The following is a 25672-nucleotide window of genomic DNA, read 5'->3' on the forward strand; positions in this document are numbered from 1 at the left end:
CCTAGAGTATCCCATCCTAGCCAGCGCCATGGCAACAAGATGGGGCTCGTTTAGGCCTCATGACTTTTCCTTCTGACCCCTCCCTTTCACAGAGAAGGTCGTGGAAGCCTTGACAGCTGCCATCTTGGACCTGGTGGAGCTGTATTGCAGCACATTCAATGCAGACTTCCAGACAGCAGTGCATGGGAGCCATAAGCATGATCTGGTACAGGAGGCCTGCCATTTCTCCAGGTGCCTGGCCTTCACCGTCTATGCCACCCACCGCATCCCCATCACCTGGGCTACCAGGTGAGCCCAGCGCTGATGGCCTCTAGGAAGGAGCAGAGTTTGACTTTCAGATGGCAGTTTTGGATCTGTGGCATCATGGTGCATGGTGGCTGAGGGGGAGAGCTGAGTGCTTGAGGGGGACATGGGCTGGGACATACCAGAGGAGAGAGAAAGTCCCCTAAGGAGATGGAGAAGAGGCAGCAGTGGGCAGATCCTGCCATTCCCTCTCAGAGCTGGCTGCATCGGCATCCCTGCCCCCTCCCATCCAAGGCCAGCTGATGAAGACAGGTGACAGATGGCCAGGCTTCCCAGATCCAGTGCATGCCCCTCGGCCAATAACTGTAGTCCCCTGGAGTCGCACAATGGGAGGGGGTGGGGTGGTGGGAGATGACCCTTTGTCTGGAGCTCCCTAGGCCTGCAGTGGTGGGTGGGTGTGGAGAGGCCGGTTCATTTGGTAATCCTCAGCTCCCCAGCATCCAAAGCCTGGGGGAATAGGCCTTTGGCTCTCCCTCCTCCTCAGGGGGCCCCTCCCCCTCCCTTTCCCTTCTCTCTTTGTTCCTCACTTAATGTATTCCTCTGGGCGATTGGCAGTGAACAAAGGAGGCAGCTTGGGAAACCAGGGCCTTCTCTGACCTCTTCTGTCAGGCACCTGTCACGAACCACAGGGACCCCCATGTGCTGGCATTCATGTCGGCATATGTCGTTTTCATCCCCCCGCCCTTCTCACCTGCGCATGCGCACACAAGTGCACACCGACCCCCCCACCCCCCGAAGGTCTGGAGCTGACTGTGAGGAGAAGGCTGTTTGGCTGGTTTTCCACGAAGAAGGAAGAAAAACCATGTCTCAACATGGAGCCTGAACGGGGCAGAGGGATCCAGGTGTGCTTCTCCCGGAGCACACCTCTGCAAATCCATTTTGGCTGCCCTATGATCCCATGTTGTGGTCCTCAGAGACCTAGAGGAGTTTTACCAGGGGAAATGGAGTTTGGCGTTTGTTGGGTGACTGGGGTTTGGGAGCTGAGTGTCCCGACCTGCTCCCTTTCTCTTGTAGCTATGAAGACTTCTACCTCTCCTGCTCCCTCAGTCATGGCGGCAAGGAGCTGTGCAGCCCCCTGCAGACCCGGAGGGCTCACTTCTCCAAGTACCTCTTCCACCTCATCATCTGGGACCAGTGGTAAGCCCTTCTCCCCGGCTCCTGAACACCCAGACTCAAGAGGAGGAGCCCTCCAGGCTCTGTCGCCAAACTCCAACCAGACGTGTAGTTCAACTTCTTGAGTCTCCACTTCCCTAACTCTTAAATAGGAATAAATGTAATTTCTCCTCCTCAGGCTGTTATGGGACTCCAGGGCCAAGTATTCACAAAGGCTCTTTGTAGAGCACAAAGGACCACATCCACGTTAGTCGTTAGTTTTAATGATAATTCGCTGTCTTGATCTTGTCTCCCTTAAAAGGTTTCACCGGCTTTTCTTCCCCAAGTTTTCACAGAGTAGAGAGAGGGCCTTATAGATGGAGAAGGGAAGGTTGTCTAGAGAAAAGAGCACAGAGAGCAGGCTGCATTCTGCTTTGTTTCTAGTCTAGGTTCTCTTTGGCCTCTCTGTGCTTCGGTTTTTCAAACTGTAAAGTGGAGACATTGGGTTAACTCAGAGACAGTTGTGGCACTGATATGAGAGAAGTTATAAATACGAAACCATAAACACAAGATAATAATAATCACCATTTATCAACACTCATTTGCTGCCAGGAAGGCAGGCGTCAGCCAAGCAAAGCAGGAAGGAAACGGAGGCGAGCGCCCGCGGACGGTCGCAGGTGTTTCTGTGCTGTGCTCTGTCCTCACTCCGGATCATCCGAAAGCCCTGGTTTGCTGCCCCAGGTTCACTTCCCCAGACTGACGATATCTGAGCAGAACTACTACTTCAGTGTTTGGAGTTCAGATTAGAGAGACTAAGAAGGGTCCTTGGGGAGGCCGAGGATGCCGAAAGAGGTAGATGGAGAGTCTGTGGAAATGCTGGGCGGGGGGTCACTTTACTGATGGAGAACTGGGGAGGCAGGCCCTTCCTCCTGTCTTCACACTTATGTAATTCTGAGGGCAATAAAGGTGTGAATAAAGTCCTTTAATGAAGTGTTAGGGCAGGAGAGACTCCTTGGAGGCCAAGGTCGGCTGCATTAAGTGGCTCCTGAGTTCACCATCCCCTTGGCATTCTTGGGCCTCAGTTACTTCTGCTGCCAAGGAAAGGGTGCTATTTAGTGCTCTGGCCCAGGCAGCCCCCACAAAATTGGCCTCAGACCCTTTTCCTTTATAGTATCAGAGGTGTAGAAGCAGCCTGCCTGCTGGCCCTAAGCCTGCCTCTTCTGTGGGTCTCATTCCTCTGCCTGTCTGAGATCTCTGCCTTGAGTCTCAAAGGGCTGGTCCCCTGCCTAGAGCCTTGTAGAGGGTGTCATCTCAGCACTGCCCATCCAGGTGCTCCACAGGAGACCTCTTTGCACCTTCATTGTGAAGACCAAGGCGTCTGAGAGAAGGCACTACAGTGTAAAGTTCAGAGCACAGGCTTTGGGTGTAGTCCTCCTCCCATCCTTCATGTACGTGCAACTGTGGGCAGGTCATTCAACCCAAAACGGACATGGTAGTAGGGCCTGCCCCATAGGGTTGTTTGAGAGCAGTTGGGATATTGCAAGTAAAGTTTTTGGCACAACACCTAGCACATGATAAATGCTTTCTTCTTTGTCTTATTCTTAGCTGGGGGAGCCCTTTCAGTTCTGGTTTCTCTGTTCCAAGTGACTGACATAGTGATTTGTGATACATGGGGATATTTGTGCATGAAAGTGTTATCTGCGTAGCCCACTTCCAGTACAGTAGCCACGGTGTAACATAGCAAAAAGCACATAGGCAGTGTACACACAAAGAACACATCACACAAAGCGAAGCTGTGTTCTCTTTTTCACTGATGAGGAAACCAAAACGCAGAGGGGTGAGTTGTTGCCCAAGGTCGTAAGTGGCAGAACCAGGACTGGAATCATTGCATCCCAGGAACCCTTCCTGGAGGAGGCAACCCTTTTATGTGATGTGATTTTGACGAATGGGCGGCAGAGAGAAGGGAAGGGGTTTCTTAGGCAAGGAGATGGTTCAGGGTTGCAGCTAACCTACTCGTTATGTTGTCTGACTCCGGGTGAAGGTTCATGGGAAGTTTGATTCGAGGGGGTATGGTTTTAGTTAGAAACTTTCCTCATTCCACTTTTACTCCAGACAAGAGGCTAGAAAAAAAACGAGATCAGGCTCAGCTCCCTCTGTTCTTTGCCGTGGGGTCAGCTGATTCTCTCCTGCTGCAGCAGTACAGGGATCAGCTAACACTCAAAATAGGCCCAGCAGCCTCGCTCTGCCACCCAAGCCAACCCCCAGCTTGGCATGTCCACCGGCTGATGGAGGGGCCCTAATTATAGCTGTGGGCCCCCCAGGGTAGAAGCTGCTGGACAGAGCAGGGCTCTGCCAGTCTCTGGCTGGAGGGAGGGAGGGCCTCACTTGGGTGGAGATTCCCCTGGAGGAATGAGGGGCAGCATGGAGGCTGCTTTATCGTGAAATTGCTAACAGTGGGGGTGGCTGCTTTGCCTCTGTGCCCTCTGGCATAGAAGCTGGGCCCAGGCTGCCCAGAAGGGTGTGACAGTGTGGACTTTGGCCCAGGGACAGCTTCCCCAAAGGTAATGTGGGCCTTCCCTCTCTTTTTTACAGCTCTACCTCACCCCACCCTAGCTCTTTATCCTGAACTCTGAGTGGGTGGCCGGGTGTGATTCTGGCAGGGGAGCCTGGGAGGGAACATCTGGGCTTGGGTAGTGGCGAGGGCTGTGTGTCCCAGTTCTTCTGGCCCTGCCAATGGCTTTCTCACCACTACCCCTCCACCCCTGAACTTCGAAAGGCCTCTCTTCTTTATCCCTTGGGCTTTGAAAATATTTGAGATGAGAACAAAGTATCTCGTGCCCCCAGAGGTTAGGAGAAAAGGGGACAGGGTGAGGACAGACAGGTGGAGGACTGTGGGGGAGGGTGAACTGAGGGCAGAGAACATGCTGCTGCTTCCTGGTGGTTCTCAGTAGCAAGAAGTGGGGGAGGGATGGGATTATTAACTGGAAAAGGATTGTCAAAAGAAGCAACTCCTTGGTGGCCCTCTGCAGAAATCCTGAAACAAGGGAAGGAGTGTGGCTTATAGTGTGGGACATGTAGTCACCTGAACTCTGAGATGGCTCTGTTCTGTCTGGTCACCATCGGTAGCCCCCAAATCAGGGATGTTTGCCTCACTCCACTGAGAGTCTGCAAAGACACCATAATGTGCTTCTAGGATCATCCAGTGGAGGTTTCACCTATAGTTTGGGACTGTCCTGGTTCTGTAGGAAGGCTTCCCCAGGGAACACGTCCATATCCTCAGAGGGAAGCCAAGTTCTCAGCCTCAACTTGACTTCCTGGGCCTCCTGTCTCTTGAAGCCCCAGGGGTGGCACCTCCTGATGCGGTTTCCTGTTCTCCCTAGGATCTGCTTCCCGGTGCAGGTGAACCGGCTGCCTCGGGAGACACTGCTGTGTGCCACTCTCTATGCTCTGCCCATCCCCCCTCCTGGGAGCGCCTCGGAGGCCAACAAGCAGCGGCGGGCGCCTGAAGCCCTGGGCTGGGTCACTACTCCGCTCTTCAACTTCAGGCAGTATGTGAGCCCAGGGCAGCAGCTCCTTGGCCTTGGAAGGGAAGGAGGGGGACAGAGAAAGGGTTGGCCATGAGGGGCTCACCGGCAGAGTCCAGAGAGTCCCAGCCCTGGTGGAGGGGACTAAGGCACAGGACTAGTGACCAGGACAATCGATGTAACCAAGAGCTACTGGGAAGCACTGGTGGCACAGGACTGTTGGGGAGAGGAACGGAAATGCACTGCTGGGGTAACATATCTTCTGGTCTTGTCATCGGAAGGACCTTAAAGGTGATCCAGTCCAGCTCTCTACCTCAGGAAGGCATCCCTGCCACAAGGTCATCCCGACCAGGGTGTGGTTAGCTCAGAAAGGCTTCCTGGAAGTTCGAGGGAGTGGAGGGCTTTTCTAGGGCTTGGAAGAAGAAAAAGGCTACGGGCGAGGGGGAGAATGAGAGAGAGAGGATATGCTTGATGGCTTCAAGGAGAAAAGGCAGATTTTTGCACGGGGGAGCAGGAGGAAAACCATGTCCTCAGCCACTGGGTTTGTTGGCTCACCCCACCTTCTATCTTCCTTAGCATCCTGACCCGTGGCCGAAAGCTTCTGGGCTTATGGCCAGCAACACAGGAAAACTCCAGTGCCCGCTGGAGTTCACCTAATTTCCACCAGCCGGACAGTGTCATCCTACAGGTGAGAGCCCAGCCTCAGTCCCTGCCTCCCACCTGCTCATCAGGACCACACCGGAGTCAGCTCCAAGTTTTTCCCAGAAGTTGGGCTGGGATAGAGGAGAAACTGCTGGAACTTTGGGTCTGAGATAACGATGTGACTGAAGCAACTGGGTGAATGTGGTTAGACTTGGAGTGAGAGGGTGAGTTCTGTGGAATCTATGCCCCCTCTTCTGGAGGTTAACTTTGATTTCAAGGAAACCGAAAGCAGGGTCTGAGACTCTCCCCACTCATGGCTCAACTCCATTCGAGTCCCTCGTATCGAACCCTCATATTACTAAGTCTGATAAAATCTGAGCTATTCACTGCTGGAAACCCTCCCCGTGGCCGGTCACTCAGTGCTCTAGCAGGTGGATGCAGTTGTGGGGAGAAGGGGAGGAGCTGGTCAGGGCCAAGGTCTGGTTACCGGTTTCTGCCTCCCGCTCCTGTGGTCAGCAGATGCTTTGGTATGGAACATGGAATATCAAAGTAGATATAGAATGAGATAGAATGAAAGCTCTAAGAGGCAGGTGTTTTTGTCATTTTATTTACTTCTATATGCCCATATTATTGGGCACATATTGGGGTTTAGTAAACATTTGTTGAATGAGGGAGTGCAGAACTCCTTTTGAGAACTGGCTCACTCAGCTCCAATATCCTTTTTAGGAAGATGAACATCTGGAAGCATAGAGCAGGGGACCCAGAATCGCAGGCTGTAGCATCGGCAGGGTCCTCACCAACTCCTGCTATCTGGCAGCAGTGCCCTCCAGGACCACATTGAAGGCTCACCAACCTTAGCTTGGAGGCTTCTAGTGGCTCAGCCTGGTGACACTTCTGTTCAGAGTTCTGGCCTGGGGCCAGGCCCCTCACCTAGATGCATTTCAGACCAACCTCTTCTGTACTTGCCCATTTTTATTTCTCTTCATTTCCTTCTCTTATTTTGCTGGAAATTACTGCCAGAAAGGACTTTAGAGGGCACCACGTTTAACAGGATTATTTTATAGACAACCTGAGAGTGAAGAAGGGAGGGAGGGAGGGCGGGAGACAGACAGGAACCCTGGCGTGAGAGAAGCTGGAGACCATAGTAGGTGGCAACTCCCCCTCACCTGCCTGTTCTCCCTCCTTGCTTCTCTGACGCCATCCCCCAGATTGACTTCCCCACCTCAGCCTTTGACATCAAGTTCACCAGCCCCCTTGGCGACAAGTTCAGCCCCTGCTATGAGTTTGGCAGCCTCCGGGAAGAAGACCAACGTTTGCTTAAAAACATCATGCAGAAGGAGTCCCTGTACTGGTGAGGCCCATGCCATCCCCCATGTGTGGCTCAGGTGCCACTAAGTCTACCACATCCTGTGTGACCTCTCTCACCCCCCATCTTTAGGTCCTTGTCCTCCTGCTTTGGCAGTAGAGGTGGGATGGGGTAGGCATTGCCACCTGGGCGAGAAATTGTGGAGAGAAGGCTCTGCCCCCAGGCCTTTTCTCATGAGCTGACAGTGGGCAAAGTGGAGCCATCAGGGTCAGGAAGTTACATCTGGGATGTGGTTCCATAGGGTAGCGGTTAGCATGTCTGCTTTACACGCAGAAGGCCTTGGTTCACACCCCCGTGGAGCCGCGGTCCATAGTCTATGGCCATGCCACCCTGCACAAGCCCGATGTCTGATCCCGGAAGCTAAGCAGAGTCAGGCCTGGTTAGCACTTGGATGGAAGACTACCTAGGAAGTCTAGGTGCTGTAGGCATAAATATTGAAATAATTTAAAAAAAGCAAAGGAAGTTACATCTGGGAATGCCCGTCCCCACGCTCGGAACTTGGCCCGGACTCAGCTTGTCAAGGGGACCAGAGCTTTGCCCACACCCCAGATAAGCTGTCCCTTGGGGCAGCTGGTTGCTGACTACACCACCCTACCCCTACCTCCTACGCCTTCCACACCCACACAGAGCCTTTGCGTTTCTCTGGCCCTGTCACTCTACAAAAAGCATCAGGTGTCAAGGCAAGCTGGCAGTTCTTAGGGGCGAGGGAATCGGAGCTGATCTCATCCTCTGGGCTGCTGCTCTTACCAGGATTAGAGAAGCGGGTGAGGAACCAGGAGCTGGAGGAGCTGGTGGCCTCTGGGATACTCTGCTGCCTGCTCTCTCTCTGTACCTTTCTGGCTCCTGTAGGACCCTGTGCATGTGGGCAGGGAGAACCAAGAAAGACAGGTCTCATCTCTCTCAAATCCCACCCAGCACAGCCGGAATAGCTGAGTGACTGCAGGCCTCCCCTGCCCCCACTCCTCTGCTGATCCTTGGCTTCATTAGCCCCTCAGCTTCCTTCTCCCATTAGACACCTGATCTCAGACAAGGCCTAATTATCTATAGGTCCTGTAAAACCTCCATCTGGCCCCAGGAAGCCCCAGGAGGCCTCTCGGCTGCCCAGACCCTGCCATGTGGGAACTACTGCCCTCTGGTGGCTCTCCTTGGAATTAGCGCCCTTAGGGCATCCTCGGGAAGGGGAGCAAATTTGGTGCTCTTGGCCCTGCCTCAGTCTGAGATGTCCCAGAGTCAGCATCGAAATGAGATTTGGGCCCTGGTTCCCTTCACACATTGCAATCACCTAGGCATCTTTAAAAAAATACCGATGTCGTTTCCCCAGACATTCTGACTTAATTGGTATGGGGTGTGGCCTGGGCATGAGGATTTTATAAAGCTCCCCAGGTAATGTGCAGCAAAGTTGGGGAACCACTGAGTTGTAGAACATAGCATTCTCTTGGGGAGTAAGTACCCTACCCTCTGGCTGACTGTTCTCTCTCACTTTCCCCTACCACCTAGGCTCACGGATGCTGACAAGAAGCGCCTGTGGGAGAAGCGATATTATTGCCACTCAGAGGTGAGCTCGCTCCCCCTGGTGCTTGCCAGCGCCCCCAGCTGGGAGTGGGCTTGCCTGCCCGACATCTATGCTCTCCTGAAGCAGTGGACCCCCATGAACCACCAGGATGCCCTGGGGCTCCTGCATGCCACGTGAGTTGTAACACCCACCTTTCCTGACTAAGCGTGCTTCCAGAAGCCAGGGCTTGGTGCTGCCCATCAGTGTGACCTGAGCCAGCCCTGGGGAAAGTGGCAAAGTAGGCCTGGAAATTCAGGCTTTTCCGCTTCTATTTTTTCTGCTTTTTCTTTGTCTCGCTTTCCCCCCAATGTTTCTCAAACATACAACAAAATTGAAAATTTTACAGTGAACGTCCATCTACTCACCACCTGGATTCTTACTATTAACATTTGCTCTATTTGCTTTATATTGTGTGTACATCCATCTCTTCACCCATCAGTCCATCTTATGTTTTTATGCATTTTGATGTAAATTGTAGACACCTTAACTCTCTCCGAAATACATTGGCATGAATATCATTGACTAGAGCTCAATGTTTGTTTGTTTTTTGTTCTGAGGCAAAATTTACATATAAGGAAATACCTCATCCTTACTTGCACAATTGCTGAGTTTTGAAGAGTTCTGAAAAGTGCACACACCTGTGTAACGCAAACCTTAATCTATAATAGTTCTCTCTTCTCTCTTCCTTCTGGGGAGGAAGGGTTCTCTGGGGACACAAGGCTCCCAGTCTCAGGCCCCTGGGCTGCTTTTTCCAGACAGTACCCAGTATTCTCGGCTTCCTTCTCACCTTCTCAGGAATTAAAATGTACTCGATCCACGTGTCTTACCTTCAGGACTTTTGGAGACAGTGGTTTTGCTCTCCTAAACTAATTGTGCCAAGGCGTACGGGCTTATACAAAATGCCATGACTCTGGGATTTGCCCAGCAAAATTTGCATTAAAGGATGGTACCAAGACACAATAATGCTTTAACCCTCATGAAGGCTCTTTGATGATGGGACTTTCTGGTATAGTAAGAGTGAAGGAAGAGATCTTTGGGAGTGGGATTGAGGACTTTGTCCCATTTTCCATAAATTGTACAAGGAATGAACATGACCACCTTCCTATTCTTCCATGGCCTGAGGCCAGTTCTGACCAGGAGGCAGGGCCATTCTTGAGGTTGCTATCCAGAGAAGGTGCTAAGGATTCTTCTAGAGGCTTTGGCAGCGTCTGGAGGATATTGCCTTTTCTCCATGCATGCCTCCGAAGCCCAGGTGTGAGAGTGCTGGCTCACTATGGTGCCGCCAGGCCTGCAGCTGGGCGAACAGGGCATTGGGCTCTGTTTTGCAGCTTCCCGGACCAGGAGGTGCGACGTATGGCCGTCCAGTGGATCGGCTCGCTGTCAGACGCCGAGCTGCTTGACTACCTGCCCCAGCTTGTGCAGGTGGGTGGGTTGGCCTGCTGGAGTTGCAATGATCCCACCTGCAAGCCCCCATGTCGGTCTGTACTCTGAAGGGCAGGGATACTGGTAGGTATAGATTACAGGCAGTCAATACTGCCTTCCCTTCCCTCTCTCTTAAACAGGCCCTGAAGTATGAGTGCTACCTGGACAGCCCCTTGGTGCGCTTCCTCCTGAAACGAGCAGTCTCTGACTTGAGAGTGACTCACTACTTTTTCTGGTAAAACTGTGTGCAGAGAAGTGGGGGGAGACCCTTGTCCTTGTGACTGTTTGACTCCTAGGCATGCAGGGTGGCGAGCTGAGCTGTCTGGATTCTAGTATGCTACTGACCTACCATGCAGCTTGGGCCAGCCTCTTATGCTCAGGGGGCCTTAGTCCACCTTTATGTAGCACAGCGAGGCTCTTCCTTGGCCCTCCGCACATCCACACGTGGCACAAAGAAAGCAGAAATGGATGCCAAGGGGCTTTGAGCTCTCCTTAAAGGCAGAGTGGGCACGTTCTGGAATATGGGTGAATACCACTGTATAAGCTGGCACACAAAGTCTATTTCTCCTCCCAGATCTGAGGTGGGTTTCCCAGGGCTGGAGCTGGGTCTGACCCCTGCCCCCTACACCCTTGCCTGTGGCCCCTTGACCTTGCTGACTCCCTACTCCCTTTGCCTTGCCAGGTTACTGAAGGACGGCCTCAAGGACTCCCAGTTCAGCATCCGCTACCAGTATCTGCTGGCAGCCTTGTTGTGCTGCTGTGGCAAGGGGCTGAGAGAGGAGTTTAACCGCCAGTGCTGGCTTGTCAACACCCTGGCCAAACTGGCCCAGCAGGTTCGGGAGGCTGCTCCGTCTGCTCGGCAGGTGAGTGGGGACAGGCTGCCTCTACCCATTTCTGGTCCCAGGCTTCTACAGCCAGTCATTAACTTCTTAGGCATTTTGACCAGCAGGATGGCACTTGACCAGCCTCTAATTTAGGGGCTGGAAGGAGGTGACTCTCTCTAACCAATAGGCTGCAAGCTGGATACAGACCATGGATATGTTTTGTTTGGCCTGAAAAGTATTAAAATTTTTATTTAACCTTTTGCCTTAAAGGCTGAGCAGAGTTGTGTAAGTTGTTCACTGCACAAGAGCACCCAGCCAAAGGGGGCGAATGAGGGCTGAAATCCAGCCAGACTTTACTGTTCTGTGTGCCATGGCTCAGGCCTGTTGCCACCCAGGGCGGGCACCTTTATCTGTTTGCACAGAGGCCCTGCACTAGGCCAGCAATGTGGCTGGCTGCTAACATTTAATGATTGGGGGATTATAAAGTCCAGGTTGGCTTTTCTTGGCAAGAGCCCGAGCAGCCTCTCTCCCTTGACATGCCGTCTGCCCACAGTTCACTGGGGCCTCCTTTAAGCTGTTCTCTCAGCACCTGGCCCCCCGAGACGTTTGGGCTTGCTGCCTGTGCACTGTCCCAGGCGGGGCTGTGGGAGGAGGGCTCTTCCTTTTTCACAGTCTCCTGGAGGTTGTCTGCACTTCTGGGGTCGGCGGTGGGATTGTTTACATACTAGTTCCTACTGGGCACCCACCCTAGGGAGAGACCTGGTTCTGAGTTGGGCTTATGGTCCCGTCGCCTCACTCCTCCTCCTGTCCCTCCTCCTGTCCCTCTTAGGGGATCCTTCGCACAGGCTTGGAGGAGGTGAGACAGTTCTTTGTCCTCAATGGCTCCTGCCGTCTGCCGCTTAGCCCCAGTCTGCTGGTTAAGGGCATTGTGCCCAGGGTGAGTGACCATTGGGGTTGGGCACTTGGAGCAGGGAGGGCTCGATGGAGGCGAGGTCCTTGCTGACCTGGTTACTGAGATATATGAGGAAGAAAGATACGTTTGGGGCCTCTCCTCAACCCTAACATGTAGGGGCTTTGGCCCAACAGCTGTGCAGAGTAGAGGAGCTGGGTCGGGGGCTGGATGAGTATCTCGTGATGCGGTTGGGTTGAAGCCAGGCTGGGGAAGCTGTTGTCTGTTATTTAAGAGCGCCATCTGCACCTGGAACCACTCCAAGTGCCTCGTGCTAGTTATTGCAGTTCATCATCACGACTCTTATGAAGTCACTGCTGTTGGGAGCCCCATTTCACGAGAGTAAACTGAGGTACAGGTGGGACACGTGACTCACCAGAAGTCACACAACTAGTAAGTTGTATGCAGAATGAACTGAAGGGGGAGAGATCGGTGCTGGAGCTGAGGTCGTAACAAACTGAACAGGATGATGACAGTAGGGACGGAAGAAAGGAATAGGGCTCCTGAGAAATCTAGAAGAAATTATGAGCAGGTAGACTGCCAGCAGCTGGTAGACCGGCCATTTTCTTTCCTGTGCATGGACCACCCTGACCCTTGTCACTACACTCTCTACTGTGGCAGGACTGTTCCTACTTCAACTCCAATGCAGTTCCCCTCAAGCTCTCCTTCCAGAATGTGGATCCACTGGGTGAGAACATCCGAGTCATTTTTAAGGTGAGGACACTTCAAGCCTAGTAGGACAGAGGTGGTAGGAAGAAGGAGAGGAAGGAGCCCAAGGGTAACAGAAGAGCCCCAGACCAGTTTTCTTCTCACGCTTCCATGCTGCCACTTTAATATATGAAAGATCATCGGGCAAAAAGAAATAGACAGACCCTGCCTGGTTGGGACATGGAGGGAGTCAGCCGACAGCTCAATATACGGAAGCGCTTTCTAGGAGGTAGAGCTACCCCTACAATGGAATGGATGAGGTAGTGATCTGTTTGTCCCTGGGGGTATTCAAGCAGAAGCCGAATGACTATGTGGCAGTGATGTTGAAGGGGAAATTAATATATCTGGTGCAGTTGGACTAGTTGAACCATAAGGCCCTGTAACTGATACATCCATGCTTCTGAGAAGTGAATAATAGTCTCAGGGCATGTAATTTCGTGGGGGAGATAAAATGCATATACAGGATTTGATTTTATACATATATATGTGTGTGCAGTGTGTAAATTCTGAATCCAAGGTATAAGCATTCAAGTTTTAAAAAGACTTGATGGTCAGGAGGGCTGCAGGAAAAAGGGGAACCTGACTTCAATTCCAATGAGGATGTGGAGTTGGGGAAGAGCAGGAACACCTCCTGGCCCGCCTCTGGTGGTTTGACCTGGTGTGAGCTGAGTGGGCAGGGCAGAGGTGGAGAACTGGGCAGTCCCTCCCTGTCACTGTAGTTCAGGTCCTCCGGGGAGATCTGGGGGTCCGGGGAGGCGGTGGAGATGGTTCTGGTCACTCTCTTCTCTCCAGTGTGGGGATGACCTTCGCCAGGACATGCTCACCCTGCAGATGATTCGCATCATGAGCAAGATCTGGGTCCAGGAGGGGCTGGACATGCGCATGGTGATTTTCCGCTGCTTCTCTACTGGCAGGGGGAGAGGTCAGTGGCAGTGAGATGGGCTGTGAACTAGAGTGGGGTGGGGCAGGGGCATCCTTTGCTGATTGTCCTTTCACCCATTTTTCACACTAACTGTGTGCTCCAGAAACACGGAAAGGGCAGGGCGGTTTCATCAGAAGCTGTGAAGTGTCACAGAGAAAGAAGGCAGGGGAAAGAGACATAAAATAAAATAGAACAGCCAAATATGCTGCATGGACTCTGGATCTTGATTCAACCGAACCAGCTGAAAAAAGATATTTTTTGAGACAATTGGGAAAAAGATAAATATGAACTCGTTTAGATGAGATTAGATTAGATGAGATTAAAGGATGATTGTTATTTTTTTAGATGTGATTATGGATTTGCTTTAAAATACTCCACCAAGTAGGGAAAAGCAGTATTGGGTGAGTGAATAGACGAAACAAGATAAGCAAAGTGTTGATAATTTTTTAACCTGGGCAGTGGTTTTGCGTGACTTCACGATTCATTTCTTTATTCTTCTATGTATTTGAAAATTCTCAGACGAAAAGTTAAAAACAGAAAAGAAGCGGCAGCCATGAATAGGAGAGACCAGAGTCACAAAGTGGAATGCGAGACCTGGGGAATGGCGTCTTTCCTACCATTACCCGCTGCTCTTACTATCAGACTTTGCCGAGATGCCCTAGAGTTTAATTTACAGAGTAGCATCCGGGAAAGCACTTGTAGTCCTGTCCCGGCAGCTCCTTCTCTAGAGAGTGACCCAGTACCTCCCTCACAGGGATGGTGGAGATGATCCCCAATGCGGAGACCCTGCGCAAGATCCAAGTGGAGCACGGGGTGACCGGCTCCTTCAAGGACCGCCCCCTGGCGGACTGGCTGCAGAAACACAACCCTGGGGAGGATGAGTATGAGAAGGTAGGACTGGGGGTGGCGGTGGAGGCTGGGGCGGGGTGTGCCCCACTCCCGCACATTGCTTTGTTACCGCGAGGCTGCACATGCTCAGAGAAGACAGCTCAGCTGTGTTGGGTAGAAATACTCTTTCCTGGTTGACTGTGTCTCCAGATTCGAGGGGTGGATCAAATGGCCGGTAAGCTGACAGAAAATCCCCTGGTATCCAACCGGGAAAACTTCAGAGTTCCCTTGGCATATTGAGTTTTGGAGAAAATGGGCCAACTCTTGAGAACCTGCCTGTCTCTCTCCTAACCGGGAAACCTGTTCAGTTCTCCTGGGCCCTCTCTGGGGGTTCAGGAATTTGCAGAACAAGAATAGTTAGAAGAGACTTTAGAGATCATTTTAATCCAACCCCTCTTTTCATATATGTGAATTAAGATTTCGCTCCATTGTTCCTAGTTATGGAGCTTTTTTTGTGGCAAGGCCATAACCGGAAGCCAGGATTAAGGTTAGACAGGAGATGGCGATGAAAGAAAAGAAAGCTGACCTGTTCCTCAGGTGGAGCTTTACTAGGTAGAACGGCTTCGGTGGCCTGCTGTGGTTCATCGCTGCCCTACAGTTTCACGGCTCCAGTCTCTGGGTTAATTAAGTTTAGGGGAGGGAACAAGTCACAATAATCAAACTCATAAGAGACTGTAAGACAGAATGCTAGTTTCTATAAGTTAACTACCAAGGGGATCCAAATACTAATTTATATTGATCAATGTATTTTATCCCTGGGGGGAAACCTACATGGACAAATTATAATCAGAATGTTTAGTGAACATCTAACCGGATGATCTTACATGGCCTTAAATGTTGACGGTCCTCGGGGTTTCCTTTCCGACGTGCTATACCCTCTGCATTCTTGTGCCAGCTCATCACCTCTTCTTTCTCTAACTACCACTCATATGCTGATGTCTTCCCAAGCCCTTCCTTCTTCCCTCCTTCGAGGTGTGCACTCTGTAGCCACCTGTTTGCTGAATATCTTACTTGTGTTTCATGAAAACCTCAAACTCAGTATAGGCAAGACCTAGCTTTCTGTCTCTCCTCCTCTAGAAACCTGCTTTTTGTGTGTTTCCTCTGAGTAAATGGGATTCTCACTCAGGCCAGAGCTTCCTCTGCCTCACCTCTGCTATACCAAGCCCTGCCGATTCTTCTTCCCAGATAGCTCTCAAATCTGCCTTCTTCTTCCCATTTCTTTCAGCTCTTTGCTGTCAGCTCTTGAACCACTAGCATGTCCATCCATTACCATTCACTGTTTGATTTCAGAGGGTTTCTTTTATGAAGTGCAAACCTGCTTGTGTTACTCCTTTGCTCTAAGTTCTTCAAAGGCTCCCTATGTCCTAAAGATAAGTCCAGCACCCATAGCACTGCACGTAAAACTTTCTGTAATCCAGCCCTTCCTACCCCTGTAGTCACCTCCCCTGCACCTCCCCATCTCATGATAACTATGCTCTAGCTTAGGAGGTTACTTGCATTTCCTTGATACCTTTAGATGATAGTAATTCCTTCTCCATCGCTCAAAACCCACCCCCTCTGCATTGCAAACTTCAAAGTCCTCTACCCTTGGAGAGGAATAATATGGATTCTTTCCTCCCTCCCACCCACTCTGTATAATTTCTACTAACGTGTTTTTCAAGTATTAATCAGCCACCATGTAGAGGCACTATGCTTAGTGCTAGAATTATGATTACTCCCTGCCAATGTAAGAAAGAGTCATAATAAATATGTACAACAAGAATACACAAACAGAAAACTAACTCTGCATTTTAATGTTTAATGTCAAGCCTTTCAAAGCTAGCTTCTCAGCTTCGCTAGCCTTTCTGCTAGAGTAATGCTGGTAGTGTCTTATAATGACTTCCAGTAAGAAAGAACTAGAGATATTTGGCTCCTGGCCACTTATTCAGCAAAGAGAGTTCCCCACATCCTCCAAGTGAAACCCCTAAAACTAAGAGAGCTCCCCTTGTTCAGTGAGACTTGCTGCCAGTAAGCAGCTAACACCCTGTATAACTTGGGTGATGGGACTTTAGTCATTTGGCTATGGGCATACACCTATTTTATGAGTCAAAATAGGATGCATTTCAGGGAGGAAGAATATCTGTGACAGGCAGGCAAATTGATGGAGTTGAGGGTCAAGATGGAGTTGATGCATTGTACTCCTTATTCAGTGGTTTCCTGTCATTCATATATTTCCCTTCCATAGAAATAGTCTTTCTTCCAGATAGTACGTTCTGTGATTTCTTTACACATTTTCTATTCTTAGTTTCCTATGGATTACTCATCTGTTTTAATTTGAGTAGTACATGGAAGGTTGCCGTGTGTAGCTAGTTTTGAAACAGACCTTGAACAGAAAGGAAGCTGCTGGGAGACGAGATCCCGAGACCCTGGGGGAGTGAAAAGAGTAAGCCGTGAGGAAGTGGTGGAGGCAGCGGGGCTGTGGGGCTCAGTGTGGGAGGAATCGGTGTGAGCTGGGAACGTCTGGGAAAGGCGTGGGACTCAGGGAAAGCCCGTGAGAGATGGCGGGCAGTTGCAGAGGGAGGCAGGGAGGGCTCACATTCTGTCTGGGAAGCTTTCCTCCATTCCCAACTTTGTACACTTCTGGTTGGCTGTGACAATTATTGCCCCCTGCGGATGAGTCTTTCTTGAGTTCTTAGGGATTCTATAAACCTCACAAAGACGATTTAGAGGGCAAAGGGTGTCCATTTGCTAATTGCATATATTTTTACTTTCAAGAAAGACAGATAAGGGGACAGGCACTGACCAGATAAAATAAGGCGGATCCAACCTCTTCCCCTCTCCCCTCCTGCTTTAAGCGCAGAAATATCTCTAACACATTTTACCAACTAGAGAGGTTTGATTTTCAAGTGCAAAATATTCCTAGAAGTGTTAAGCTGCCTCAGTTCTTTTGAGTTTAATGAGATTAACATTTAGCTCTTACTGAGAACATTGGAGATGGGAGTTGTGTTTGGGGCAGGGAGACGGGCAGAAGAATTCGGAGCAGGGCCAGGAAGGGACACTTCAGTGGGCTGCCTCGGTGTGTGCTGGAGTTAAGATGGTCACAACCATCTTTGACGGAAAGTCGTGCCTGTCAGTCTTCCTGTCTATCATGGTCTCTGCAGCCTGGGCTGGTCGGGTCTAGGCTCTGGATGCATTCATTGTCTTTCCAGCCATGCTCCCCGGGAGAAAGAAAGGTACAGAAGACGAATTTCAGATAAAGTGGTGGAGATATATGTAAAAGCCTTCCATCATCTCATACTCCATAAGATATGGGAGACGTTTCTGTGTGCATCAATGTATACGTTAGTGTGTGATGAAGGCTGAACAAGCAGATGTGAAGTGCTGTTGAGACTCAGCAGACAGAGGCCAGAGCTGGCAGAATTCAGTCTGGCTGTGGCCCCTGGAGTCCTTCCAAGACAGCTTTATGTCCTCTCCCTGCATCTGCCTTCCCTCTTCCCAGGCTGTGGAGAACTTCATTTATTCCTGTGCCGGCTGCTGCGTGGCCACTTATGTCTTGGGCATCTGTGACCGACACAATGACAACATCATGCTGAAGACGACTGGCCATATGTTCCACATAGATTTTGGCCGCTTCCTGGGCCATGCCCAGATGTTTGGCAACATCAAGCGGTAAGTGGTCGTAAGTGGTCCCCTGAAGCCAGGATGTGTGTATAGGGCACAGGGGTCAGCAGAAATGATTAAGAGCTAGGACACAAGCCTGTGATGGAGGGCACTGCACTTCAGAGCATGGTCCCTCAGTAAGCAGCTTTGGAGAAGAGAAAACTGCTTAAGAGGTTAAGTATTTGCAGGTTCTCACAGAAGGTGGCGGGAACCAACTGTTCTCTCCCTGCTGAGGACTGAGCAAAGGGAAATGAGCCCACACTACAGCAAAGGGAATACAATTGCATATCCAGGAAAAAATCCTGCTAGCTCATAGTTAAGGAATCAATGAAGGATGTCTCTGGGGGACCTTTTAGGATTAAGATAGGAAAAGAAAAAGAAAAAAGTTAGAGAGCCCTATCTATCCAGGTTTGCACAGGTGATGAGGGGTGAGGGGAATCATCCCCTGATGATCCTCAGAGTGGGCTTCCTCCTCCACGTTGACCTTCTTCCTGTATGTTCCCCTTGGCCCAGGGACCGTGCCCCCTTTGTCTTCACCTCGGACATGGCGTATGTCATCAACGGGGGTGACAAGCCTTCCAGCCGCTTCCATGATTTTGTTGACCTCTGCTGCCAAGCCTACAACCTCATTCGCAAGCACACCCACCTCTTCCTCAACCTTCTGGGCTTGGTGAGGAGTTCGCCCCTTTCTGAACCCTCCGTCTTTTCATCTGGCACCATCTGTCAGACTCCCCTGTCTTGCTTCAAAGGATTCCTGAAGCCCTACCTCTCTGAGCTCTAGATAAAGCCAGGGCCTAGATTACCTAGATTACAGGCACAGTGGTGTCCGTGCAGGTGTCCGACTTCCTGCTTTAGCCCCACCACTCCTGTGGCCCTCTAGCCACTGCCCACAGCATCTATCTATCACTGTCTAGAAGGGTTAGGGAGCCTATTTGTAGGAAAGCTTGCCTTGTGGTGGGGAAGAAGCAAGAATTCCTGGTTGTTACAGGCTCCCTCTCTCTGCCTTTGCTCTCTTCCTAGATGTTGTCCTGTGGGATCCCTGAGCTCTCAGACCTGGAGGACCTCAAGTATGTGTATGATGCCCTGAGGCCTCAGGACACAGAGGCCAATGCCACTACCTACTTTACTAGGTAACATGCTACACACACTGTGCTGCCCACACTGAGTAATTTCCAGGCTGCCTGCTTGGGAGGAGCGGGACTAGGGAAACGGGAAGGGCTTAGCTCAGGTCGCAGAGCCGAGAGTTCACAGTGTGGGTCTGCTGTCCTGCTTTGCCTCTGACTTAGGTAATTCACTTCACCTCTGTCAGATTCAGTTTCACATCTGTGCTTTGGTGTCAGTCTTTGTTTACAGAGGTGTTGCAGTCTGTTCTTACTCGCATTCTCACCAGGTCTTGGTCAAAGACTTTGTTTATGGGGCAAATACGGATTCGTAGTAGTTTTTAGCTCTGGATCAGAACCTTCCTTCCATAGTTCCACTTCCCCATATTTGACGACGATTTTAGGCACACTGTGTATGAAAGCAGGGAGGTATCTGTGTAGTAATATCTGCAGCTGATATCTCCATTTAATTATGTACTCTTTTTGGAGCTTAGCACACTAAATTTTTTCTGTTGGTCTATCACAGAACCTTTCCTTTTGAACTGAAATTTCTAGGTCGAACAGTGCTTGGTGAGGTTCCATGATACTGAACCTTGAAATTCAGTTCGACAACAATATGCAGATATTTACATGGTGACCATAGGCAGAATCCCTAATTCCTTCGTACCTCAGCTTAACTGTCTTTGGCTTAGATGGGCAGCAAGGAGAGATGAGACTCCCGGCTTCACATGAATAAATTGCATGTAGGGAACTGGGTGCCGGTCATGCGCTCTGGGGATATCACACAGGGAAAATGATTTGATCTGAGCTAAGTGTTAGTCTCAGGTGTCAAGGGGTATTCCTTGAGGTAGCTCTGTTCAGGCAGTGGGGACTTGTGTCTGTGGTGACATCCTTCTCTTCCCATCCTCTTGCACCAACAGGTTGATTGAGTCCAGCCTGGGCAGTGTAGCCACGAAGCTTAATTTTTTCATTCATAACCTGGCTCAGATGAAGTTCACGGGCTCAGATGACCGGCTGACCCTTTCCTTCGCCCCTCGCACACACACCCTCCAGCGCTCTGGCCGCCTCAGTGATGTCTTTCTCTGCCGCCAGGAGAAGGTCTTCCACCCCAACAAGGGCTACGTAAGCGTTTTCTCCAGTGGACCCTCTCTCGCTCCCCACTGCTCCCAGCTTCCTCTGTTCAGTTTCTTCACACCCACACAGCGAGCACTGGAGCGGGCTGGCATCCCATGCTCAGAGCAGTCACAGACCATTTCCCTCTCCCTTGCCCAAGTGGCCTGCCTGGAATCAGGGAGCCGAGTGGGATGGTTATGCCCTCTGAGTCAGGGTTTTGTGAAACGTGTGCAGGAAATCTTTGCTTTTAGATTCCTGCAAATGTACATATATATATCATCTGCATCTCTGTTGGAGATACTTTTGCCCTCTTCCTTCTGGAAAGCGTATCTCCGCCCCCATCCCCCATTCCCCCATACCCTTCAGTTTCCCTACCTACCCACTTCACTGGGTGCAGAGGGCTTGGCGGGGTTCTCTAAGACTTGAACCTTTGCAGATTTATGTGGTAAAGGTGATGCGAGAGAATGCTCATGAGGCCACTTACATTCAGCGGACGTTTGAGGAGTTCCAGGAGTTACACGCTAAGCTGCGGCTGCTCTTCCCTTCTTCCCTCTTGCCCAGGTAGCTGCCCCCATTACCCTCTGCTGGAGGGATACTGGGGAGGGAGGATGGGTGGGGGCTGGGCAGGACCGCAGGAGTGAGAAGCTGTTCTTTTGAAGATCAACAGCAGGTGCTTGGTTTTCTCCACCTGGTAATGAGTTTGTTAACAAGTGCTCCCCCTGCTGGCCAAGCTCTCCTGATGCTCTCAAGAGGTTTTACTCTGGCCTTGAAAATAAACTGGGGCCCACCTGCCAGAAGGAGAGCAAACTGGCAGAGGATTTACTAAATCTGAAGATGTTTCAAAGTTTCTAATTTTTTAAACAGTAGAAGTATTTTTCGAATAGGTAAACAAAAGGCAGCATATACATACAATGGAATATTCAGCCTTAAAAAGGAAGGATATCCTGTTACATGCTACAACATGGATGAACCGTGAGGACATTATGCTAAGTGAAATAAGCCAGTCGCAAAAAGATGCATACTGTATATTCCTCTTCTGTTAAGTACTTAGAGCATAAAAGTCATACAGACAAAAAGTAGAATGGTGGTTTCCCGGGGTGGGGGAGGGGGAGATGAATTGTTTAATGTGTAGACTTTGTTTTGCAAGAAAAGGGTTCTGGAGATAGTAGTGATGATTTCACAACAACGTGAATGTACTTAATGCCACCGAACTGTATTAAAAATGGTTAAGGTAGTAAATTTTGTTAAGTGTATTTCATCACAAATTTTTTAAAAATGATTTTTCAAATGATTTTTACCTTAATAAGGAAAACTGGGGGCTCAGAAGCCCCTGAGGCACTTCTGGGGACCCATAGGACTCTCCCCAACAGTTTGGTTTCCTTGTCTGGGGTCCTTGGCACTGATGGGGGAGCCGTGAGGGGAATGGAGCGGGTGGGCGGAGGGTCCCTGGGAAGGGAGGCTGGTGAGAAACATGGGTCAGGTGACTGAAAATGCAAATGAAAAATGACAAAAACCTGTTGCCTCTTAACTTTCTTTTCTCATCTTTTCCCCACTGCCCACCTGCCACCCTAGCTTCCCCAGTCGCTTTGTGATCGGCCGCCCCAGGGGAGAGGCGGGGGCCGAGCGAAGGCGGGAGGAGTTAAACCGCTACATCTGGCACTTGATCCACTCCGCCCCGGAGGTGGCCGAGGTGGGTGGGCTGTGCCCTAGTCCTGGCCGTTCCAGGCACCGGTGTGTGGGATGCTGCAGAAGGTGGGGATCTTGCTGGCAATCATGGAGGGCACTGCCCTCTTCTGCATCTGACTGCTGGAGGGTGGGGTGGGGACAGGGGTTGTGCTCATCCTCTGGGATGAGCAGAAACCCAATGAAACGGATGCAGCTGGGCACGAACATAGGTGTTGGATGCGATCCCAGTGGGCCTGGGGAGACCAGACCGTGAGGAAGGAATGCGTTTCTTAGGAAAAGGAGCTTTTTGAGCAGGTTGAGTGTATTTATCTGCTACCAGACCGAACTGGGTCCAAGTGCCCAGTAGTTGCCAGCCAAAAGTCAACTCCGAAACGATTTTGACAAGGTACTTTATTGCTAGCCAGCCAGCAAGGACACACCAGGGATCGTTCTTAGAGCAGTGTGTTCTCAAACAAAGCATCTCATTCATCTTTATTAGGGGAGATCATGATAGACATCGTCATTACATGTATAGGCCAGGGATGTTCTGCTGCGTGTGCACTCAGGAAACCTGGGTATATGTACATCGCAGGTTCAAAAATGGCGAAAAATCTCCGCACCTGGGTGGAGATATTAGCATTATAATGAGAGTATAATGAGGAAAGTTCATGAGGTCACTGGTGGGTCCTTCTGGCCACTCCAGCTGGTCTCAAGTGGTTTTAGCTGATTCACCCCCTGGTCCTTCAAAACATCCTGGGCTTGTTCCTGAATAAACAGTTCTAGCAATCTTCAGTGTCAGGAGTTGCCGTAGGTATGGGTAAACTTCTGACTAAGTCTTGGTCTTTCTGTGAAACTCAGCAAATTACAAGATAACATTACACAAACCTTATAAATTTTAGAATGATCTAAGTGAGGTTACAAGTTAATGGAGGCAAAATTATAAACCCTAAATAAGGGTTACTATGTTACCTGCTAGGCTACCTGTGTAGATTGGGTTACAGATCCACTATTAATGAATAAGCATTCAAGTAAATTCATGAATCTGGCAGCATCCCATCTAAAGAGAGAGGTGCTTTGAGTTGTACAGAATTGAAAATTTTTCTAGGCAGAAACTGGGTGGGATAAAGTTATTAGAAAAGGAAAAGAATGGATTGTTTCAGGTAAAGGTACCTTCTTGGGAAGGGCTGCTGGGGTCTTGGCAGGTTGCCTAACTAGTTAGTGTTGATCAGGAAATTCCATACTGATTGGTTTAAGGTCACGTTCCTGGGAGGGGCTGAAAATGCAATTGAGTCTTAGTGTATTGTCCTTGGACCTGCTATTTATTTTTCTTATCACCACCTAGTTTTTTTTTTTTAAACAAATGATATTACAATTTGATATTATATTGGGTATAAAAACAAATATAAGAATCAGGAGTCCCATCACTCTAATAAATCATCCAGCCCCATTTCCATCTTTCCTTCCTATTTCTCCATATGCAAATGTGACTTACAGTTTATAGTAGTCGTAGCTTAAATGTAATTCTATATCTTGTTTTTTTTTCACTCAGCATTTATAGTAAGCATTGACTTTAAATATCTGTGCCAAATTAATACATTGACTTGCAATACCATAATCTCCATAACCATTTGCTTCTTAAAAGATATTTAGATTATGCTCTTTTGTTCCCCCACTATTAATACTAGAATAAATATTTTCACATACTTTAGTTTTTGTTTCTGTTTTCCCTAGTTATTTAGGAAACATTCTCCAGAGTAGGATTCATGGCCTTTGTCCATGAGGAGGGTGTGTGTGTCCATAAGGGAGGGAGTGGTAAGAAAGAACTGACTGCTTTTGACCTGAAGTGACCAGTTTCATTTGTTTTTTTCTTTTTAAACTTTTCATTATGAAAACTTTCAAACATACAAAAAAGTAGAGTAACAATATCAGTGCCTATATATATCCATTGTCTAAATATTTTGACATATTTGCTTCATCTATTTTTGTGTGAAGTATTTTAAAGTACATCACAAATATGACATTCTACGCCTAGATACCCACTATGCCTCTCTAAAATGTAAGGACATATTCTTACATAACTACAGTGTCATTATATCATCCAATACATAGCCCATATTCAAAATTTCCTTCTCATCACCCAAATTTTTTTTACAGTTGGTTTGTTTAAGCCATAACCCAAAGACATTTGGTTGTTATATTTCATAAGTCTTTTAATCTGGAGCAGTCCCTTTCCTTTTCTTATTGGGCCATTGCCTTATTGAAGAACGACCCTGTTTTCTGATTCTAATTCCAGTGTGATTTGGTGTATACTTTCTTCCACCCCCTGCCCCGAGATGAGAAGGCTGTGGGCACCAGCCCAGCTCCCAAGTCCTCAGGTACAGTACCTTCTCTGCGACATTTCTGTCAACCCCTCTGAACCATTCCCGAGGATAATTGCTGCTGCCCCCATCTCTTCCCAGTTCTCTTTTCTTGACTTGTCTTTCCTTAGTGGCTAGAGAATCTGGTTTCCCACTCAAGCTGTGGGGTCCATAGCTCCTTGCACAGGTTCCCCAGGGACTCAATATTCAGTTGGTGATTACGCAGATTGCATAGACCCATCCCATCCCCACCTAAACTGTGTTCACAGATGCCCTTGGGCAGATTCCTCAGTGGGTATCAGGAACCCAACATGGAGATGCTGGTGGGAGAGGGGGAAGTCAGATGAAACAAACATCTGCCTGATACCAGAAGGGTATAGGGCTGGCTTCATGACCCTACTTAGTTTCCTTTGTCCCTACAGATGGCTCATGGGCCCGGCCTGTCGGGAAAGTGGGAGGGGAGGTGAAGCTGTCCATCTCCTACAAAAACAATAAGCTCTTCATCATGGTGATGCATATTCGAGGCTTGGTAAGTGCCTGAACAGTCCTCATCTGGTTCTTCATCTTCTGCTACTTTTCTAACTGGCCTGACCTTCTCTGCCCCGCAGAGAGTAACCACAAGGTTCCTGAGTACCCACCAGGGGGTCTACTCATGAGAGTAACCACAAGGTTCCTGAGTACCCACCAGGGGGTCTACTAGTATGCCAGGCCTAGGGTTTGACACAATACTAGACACAGCTTCTTACAACCTGTGCTCTTTGGCAAGTAGCCTAATTACTCTGAGCCTCATTAAAATGAAGATAATGTTATCATCATTAACCTCACAGAGTTGTTATGGGCATTAAATGAGATAATACATGTAGAGCATTTACTATATATAGTTCCTGGTATTAATATTAGGTTATTATGGTGATTATAATAAGGGAGACGCCCAGGGGACTTATTACTTTGTTACAGAGGTAAGGCAGCCACGTGACATCCTTTCAGCATAATGAAGGCAGTACATAGTTAGTAAAAGTTTTGATATGGTTCTAAGGACATTGTGAGTGGAAAGGGAAAGGAACTTTTATTGAACACCTGCAATGTGGCGGACTTTTGTACATTAGGGCTTTGGTATGTGGCAGAACGAGCATGGGCTTTGGAATCAGAGAAACCTGGGTTGCAGTCTTAGAACGTCATTCATTCATTCACTCATTCATTCATTCAATAAATGTTCATCAGGTGCCCATTATGAGCCAGGCACTGCTACATTAGCTCTGGGTACAGGATACACAAAACAAAATCCTTGCCCTCAGGGAGCTTACATTCCTGTAGGAAGAGGCAGATAGACAAATATATGGCAGGTGCTCTAGCGAGAAATAAAGCAGAGAAGAAGTACAGGGGTGGAATGTGGGTGATGGCAGTTTTGCATAGAGTGCTCAGGCAAGCCCTCATTGATGAGGAGGTATTTGAGCAAAGATGGAAGGAAGTGAGGGCGATCTGTTTCAGGCAGAGGAAGTAAAGTCCAAAAGCTGGGGAGTCTGCTTGAGATGCATGGGGCACTGCAAGATGCCTTGTGGCTGAAGCCTTTGAAATGAAGAGGAGAGTAGGGAATGATGAGGTTGGC

General features: G+C 49.4%; 1 protein-coding gene across 2 annotated transcripts in view; it reads left to right on the top strand.

Moving 5' to 3' along the window:
• Window positions 1-25672, top strand: part of PIK3C2B (phosphatidylinositol-4-phosphate 3-kinase catalytic subunit type 2 beta) — a 61883-nt gene that overhangs the window by 32412 nt on the left and 3799 nt on the right. Inside the window, exons 11-31 of one of the 2 annotated variants that reach the window (XM_011373020.2) lie at window positions 93-288; window positions 1318-1440; window positions 4776-4943; window positions 5496-5607; window positions 6770-6912; window positions 8425-8613; window positions 9808-9901; window positions 10042-10136; window positions 10584-10764; window positions 11555-11662; window positions 12296-12388; window positions 13175-13304; window positions 14059-14195; window positions 17671-17840; window positions 18345-18501; window positions 18852-18961; window positions 19852-20053; window positions 20481-20605; window positions 21617-21734; window positions 24003-24084; window positions 24489-24595. In XM_011373020.2, the coding sequence (XP_011371322.1) occupies window positions 93-288; window positions 1318-1440; window positions 4776-4943; window positions 5496-5607; window positions 6770-6912; window positions 8425-8613; window positions 9808-9901; window positions 10042-10136; window positions 10584-10764; window positions 11555-11662; window positions 12296-12388; window positions 13175-13304; window positions 14059-14195; window positions 17671-17840; window positions 18345-18501; window positions 18852-18961; window positions 19852-20053; window positions 20481-20605; window positions 21617-21734; window positions 24003-24084; window positions 24489-24595 (2840 nt within the window). The remainder of the gene's footprint in view (window positions 1-92; window positions 289-1317; window positions 1441-4775; window positions 4944-5495; window positions 5608-6769; window positions 6913-8424; window positions 8614-9807; window positions 9902-10041; window positions 10137-10583; window positions 10765-11554; window positions 11663-12295; window positions 12389-13174; window positions 13305-14058; window positions 14196-17670; window positions 17841-18344; window positions 18502-18851; window positions 18962-19851; window positions 20054-20480; window positions 20606-21616; window positions 21735-24002; window positions 24085-24488; window positions 24596-25672) is intronic. The other variant, XM_011373021.2, reaches the window with a different exon arrangement.

The sequence above is a fragment of the Pteropus vampyrus genome, unplaced genomic scaffold (genome assembly GCF_000151845.1).
Source record: "Pteropus vampyrus isolate Shadow unplaced genomic scaffold, Pvam_2.0 Scaffold217, whole genome shotgun sequence".
Classification (NCBI taxonomy): Eukaryota; Metazoa; Chordata; class Mammalia; order Chiroptera; family Pteropodidae; genus Pteropus; species Pteropus vampyrus.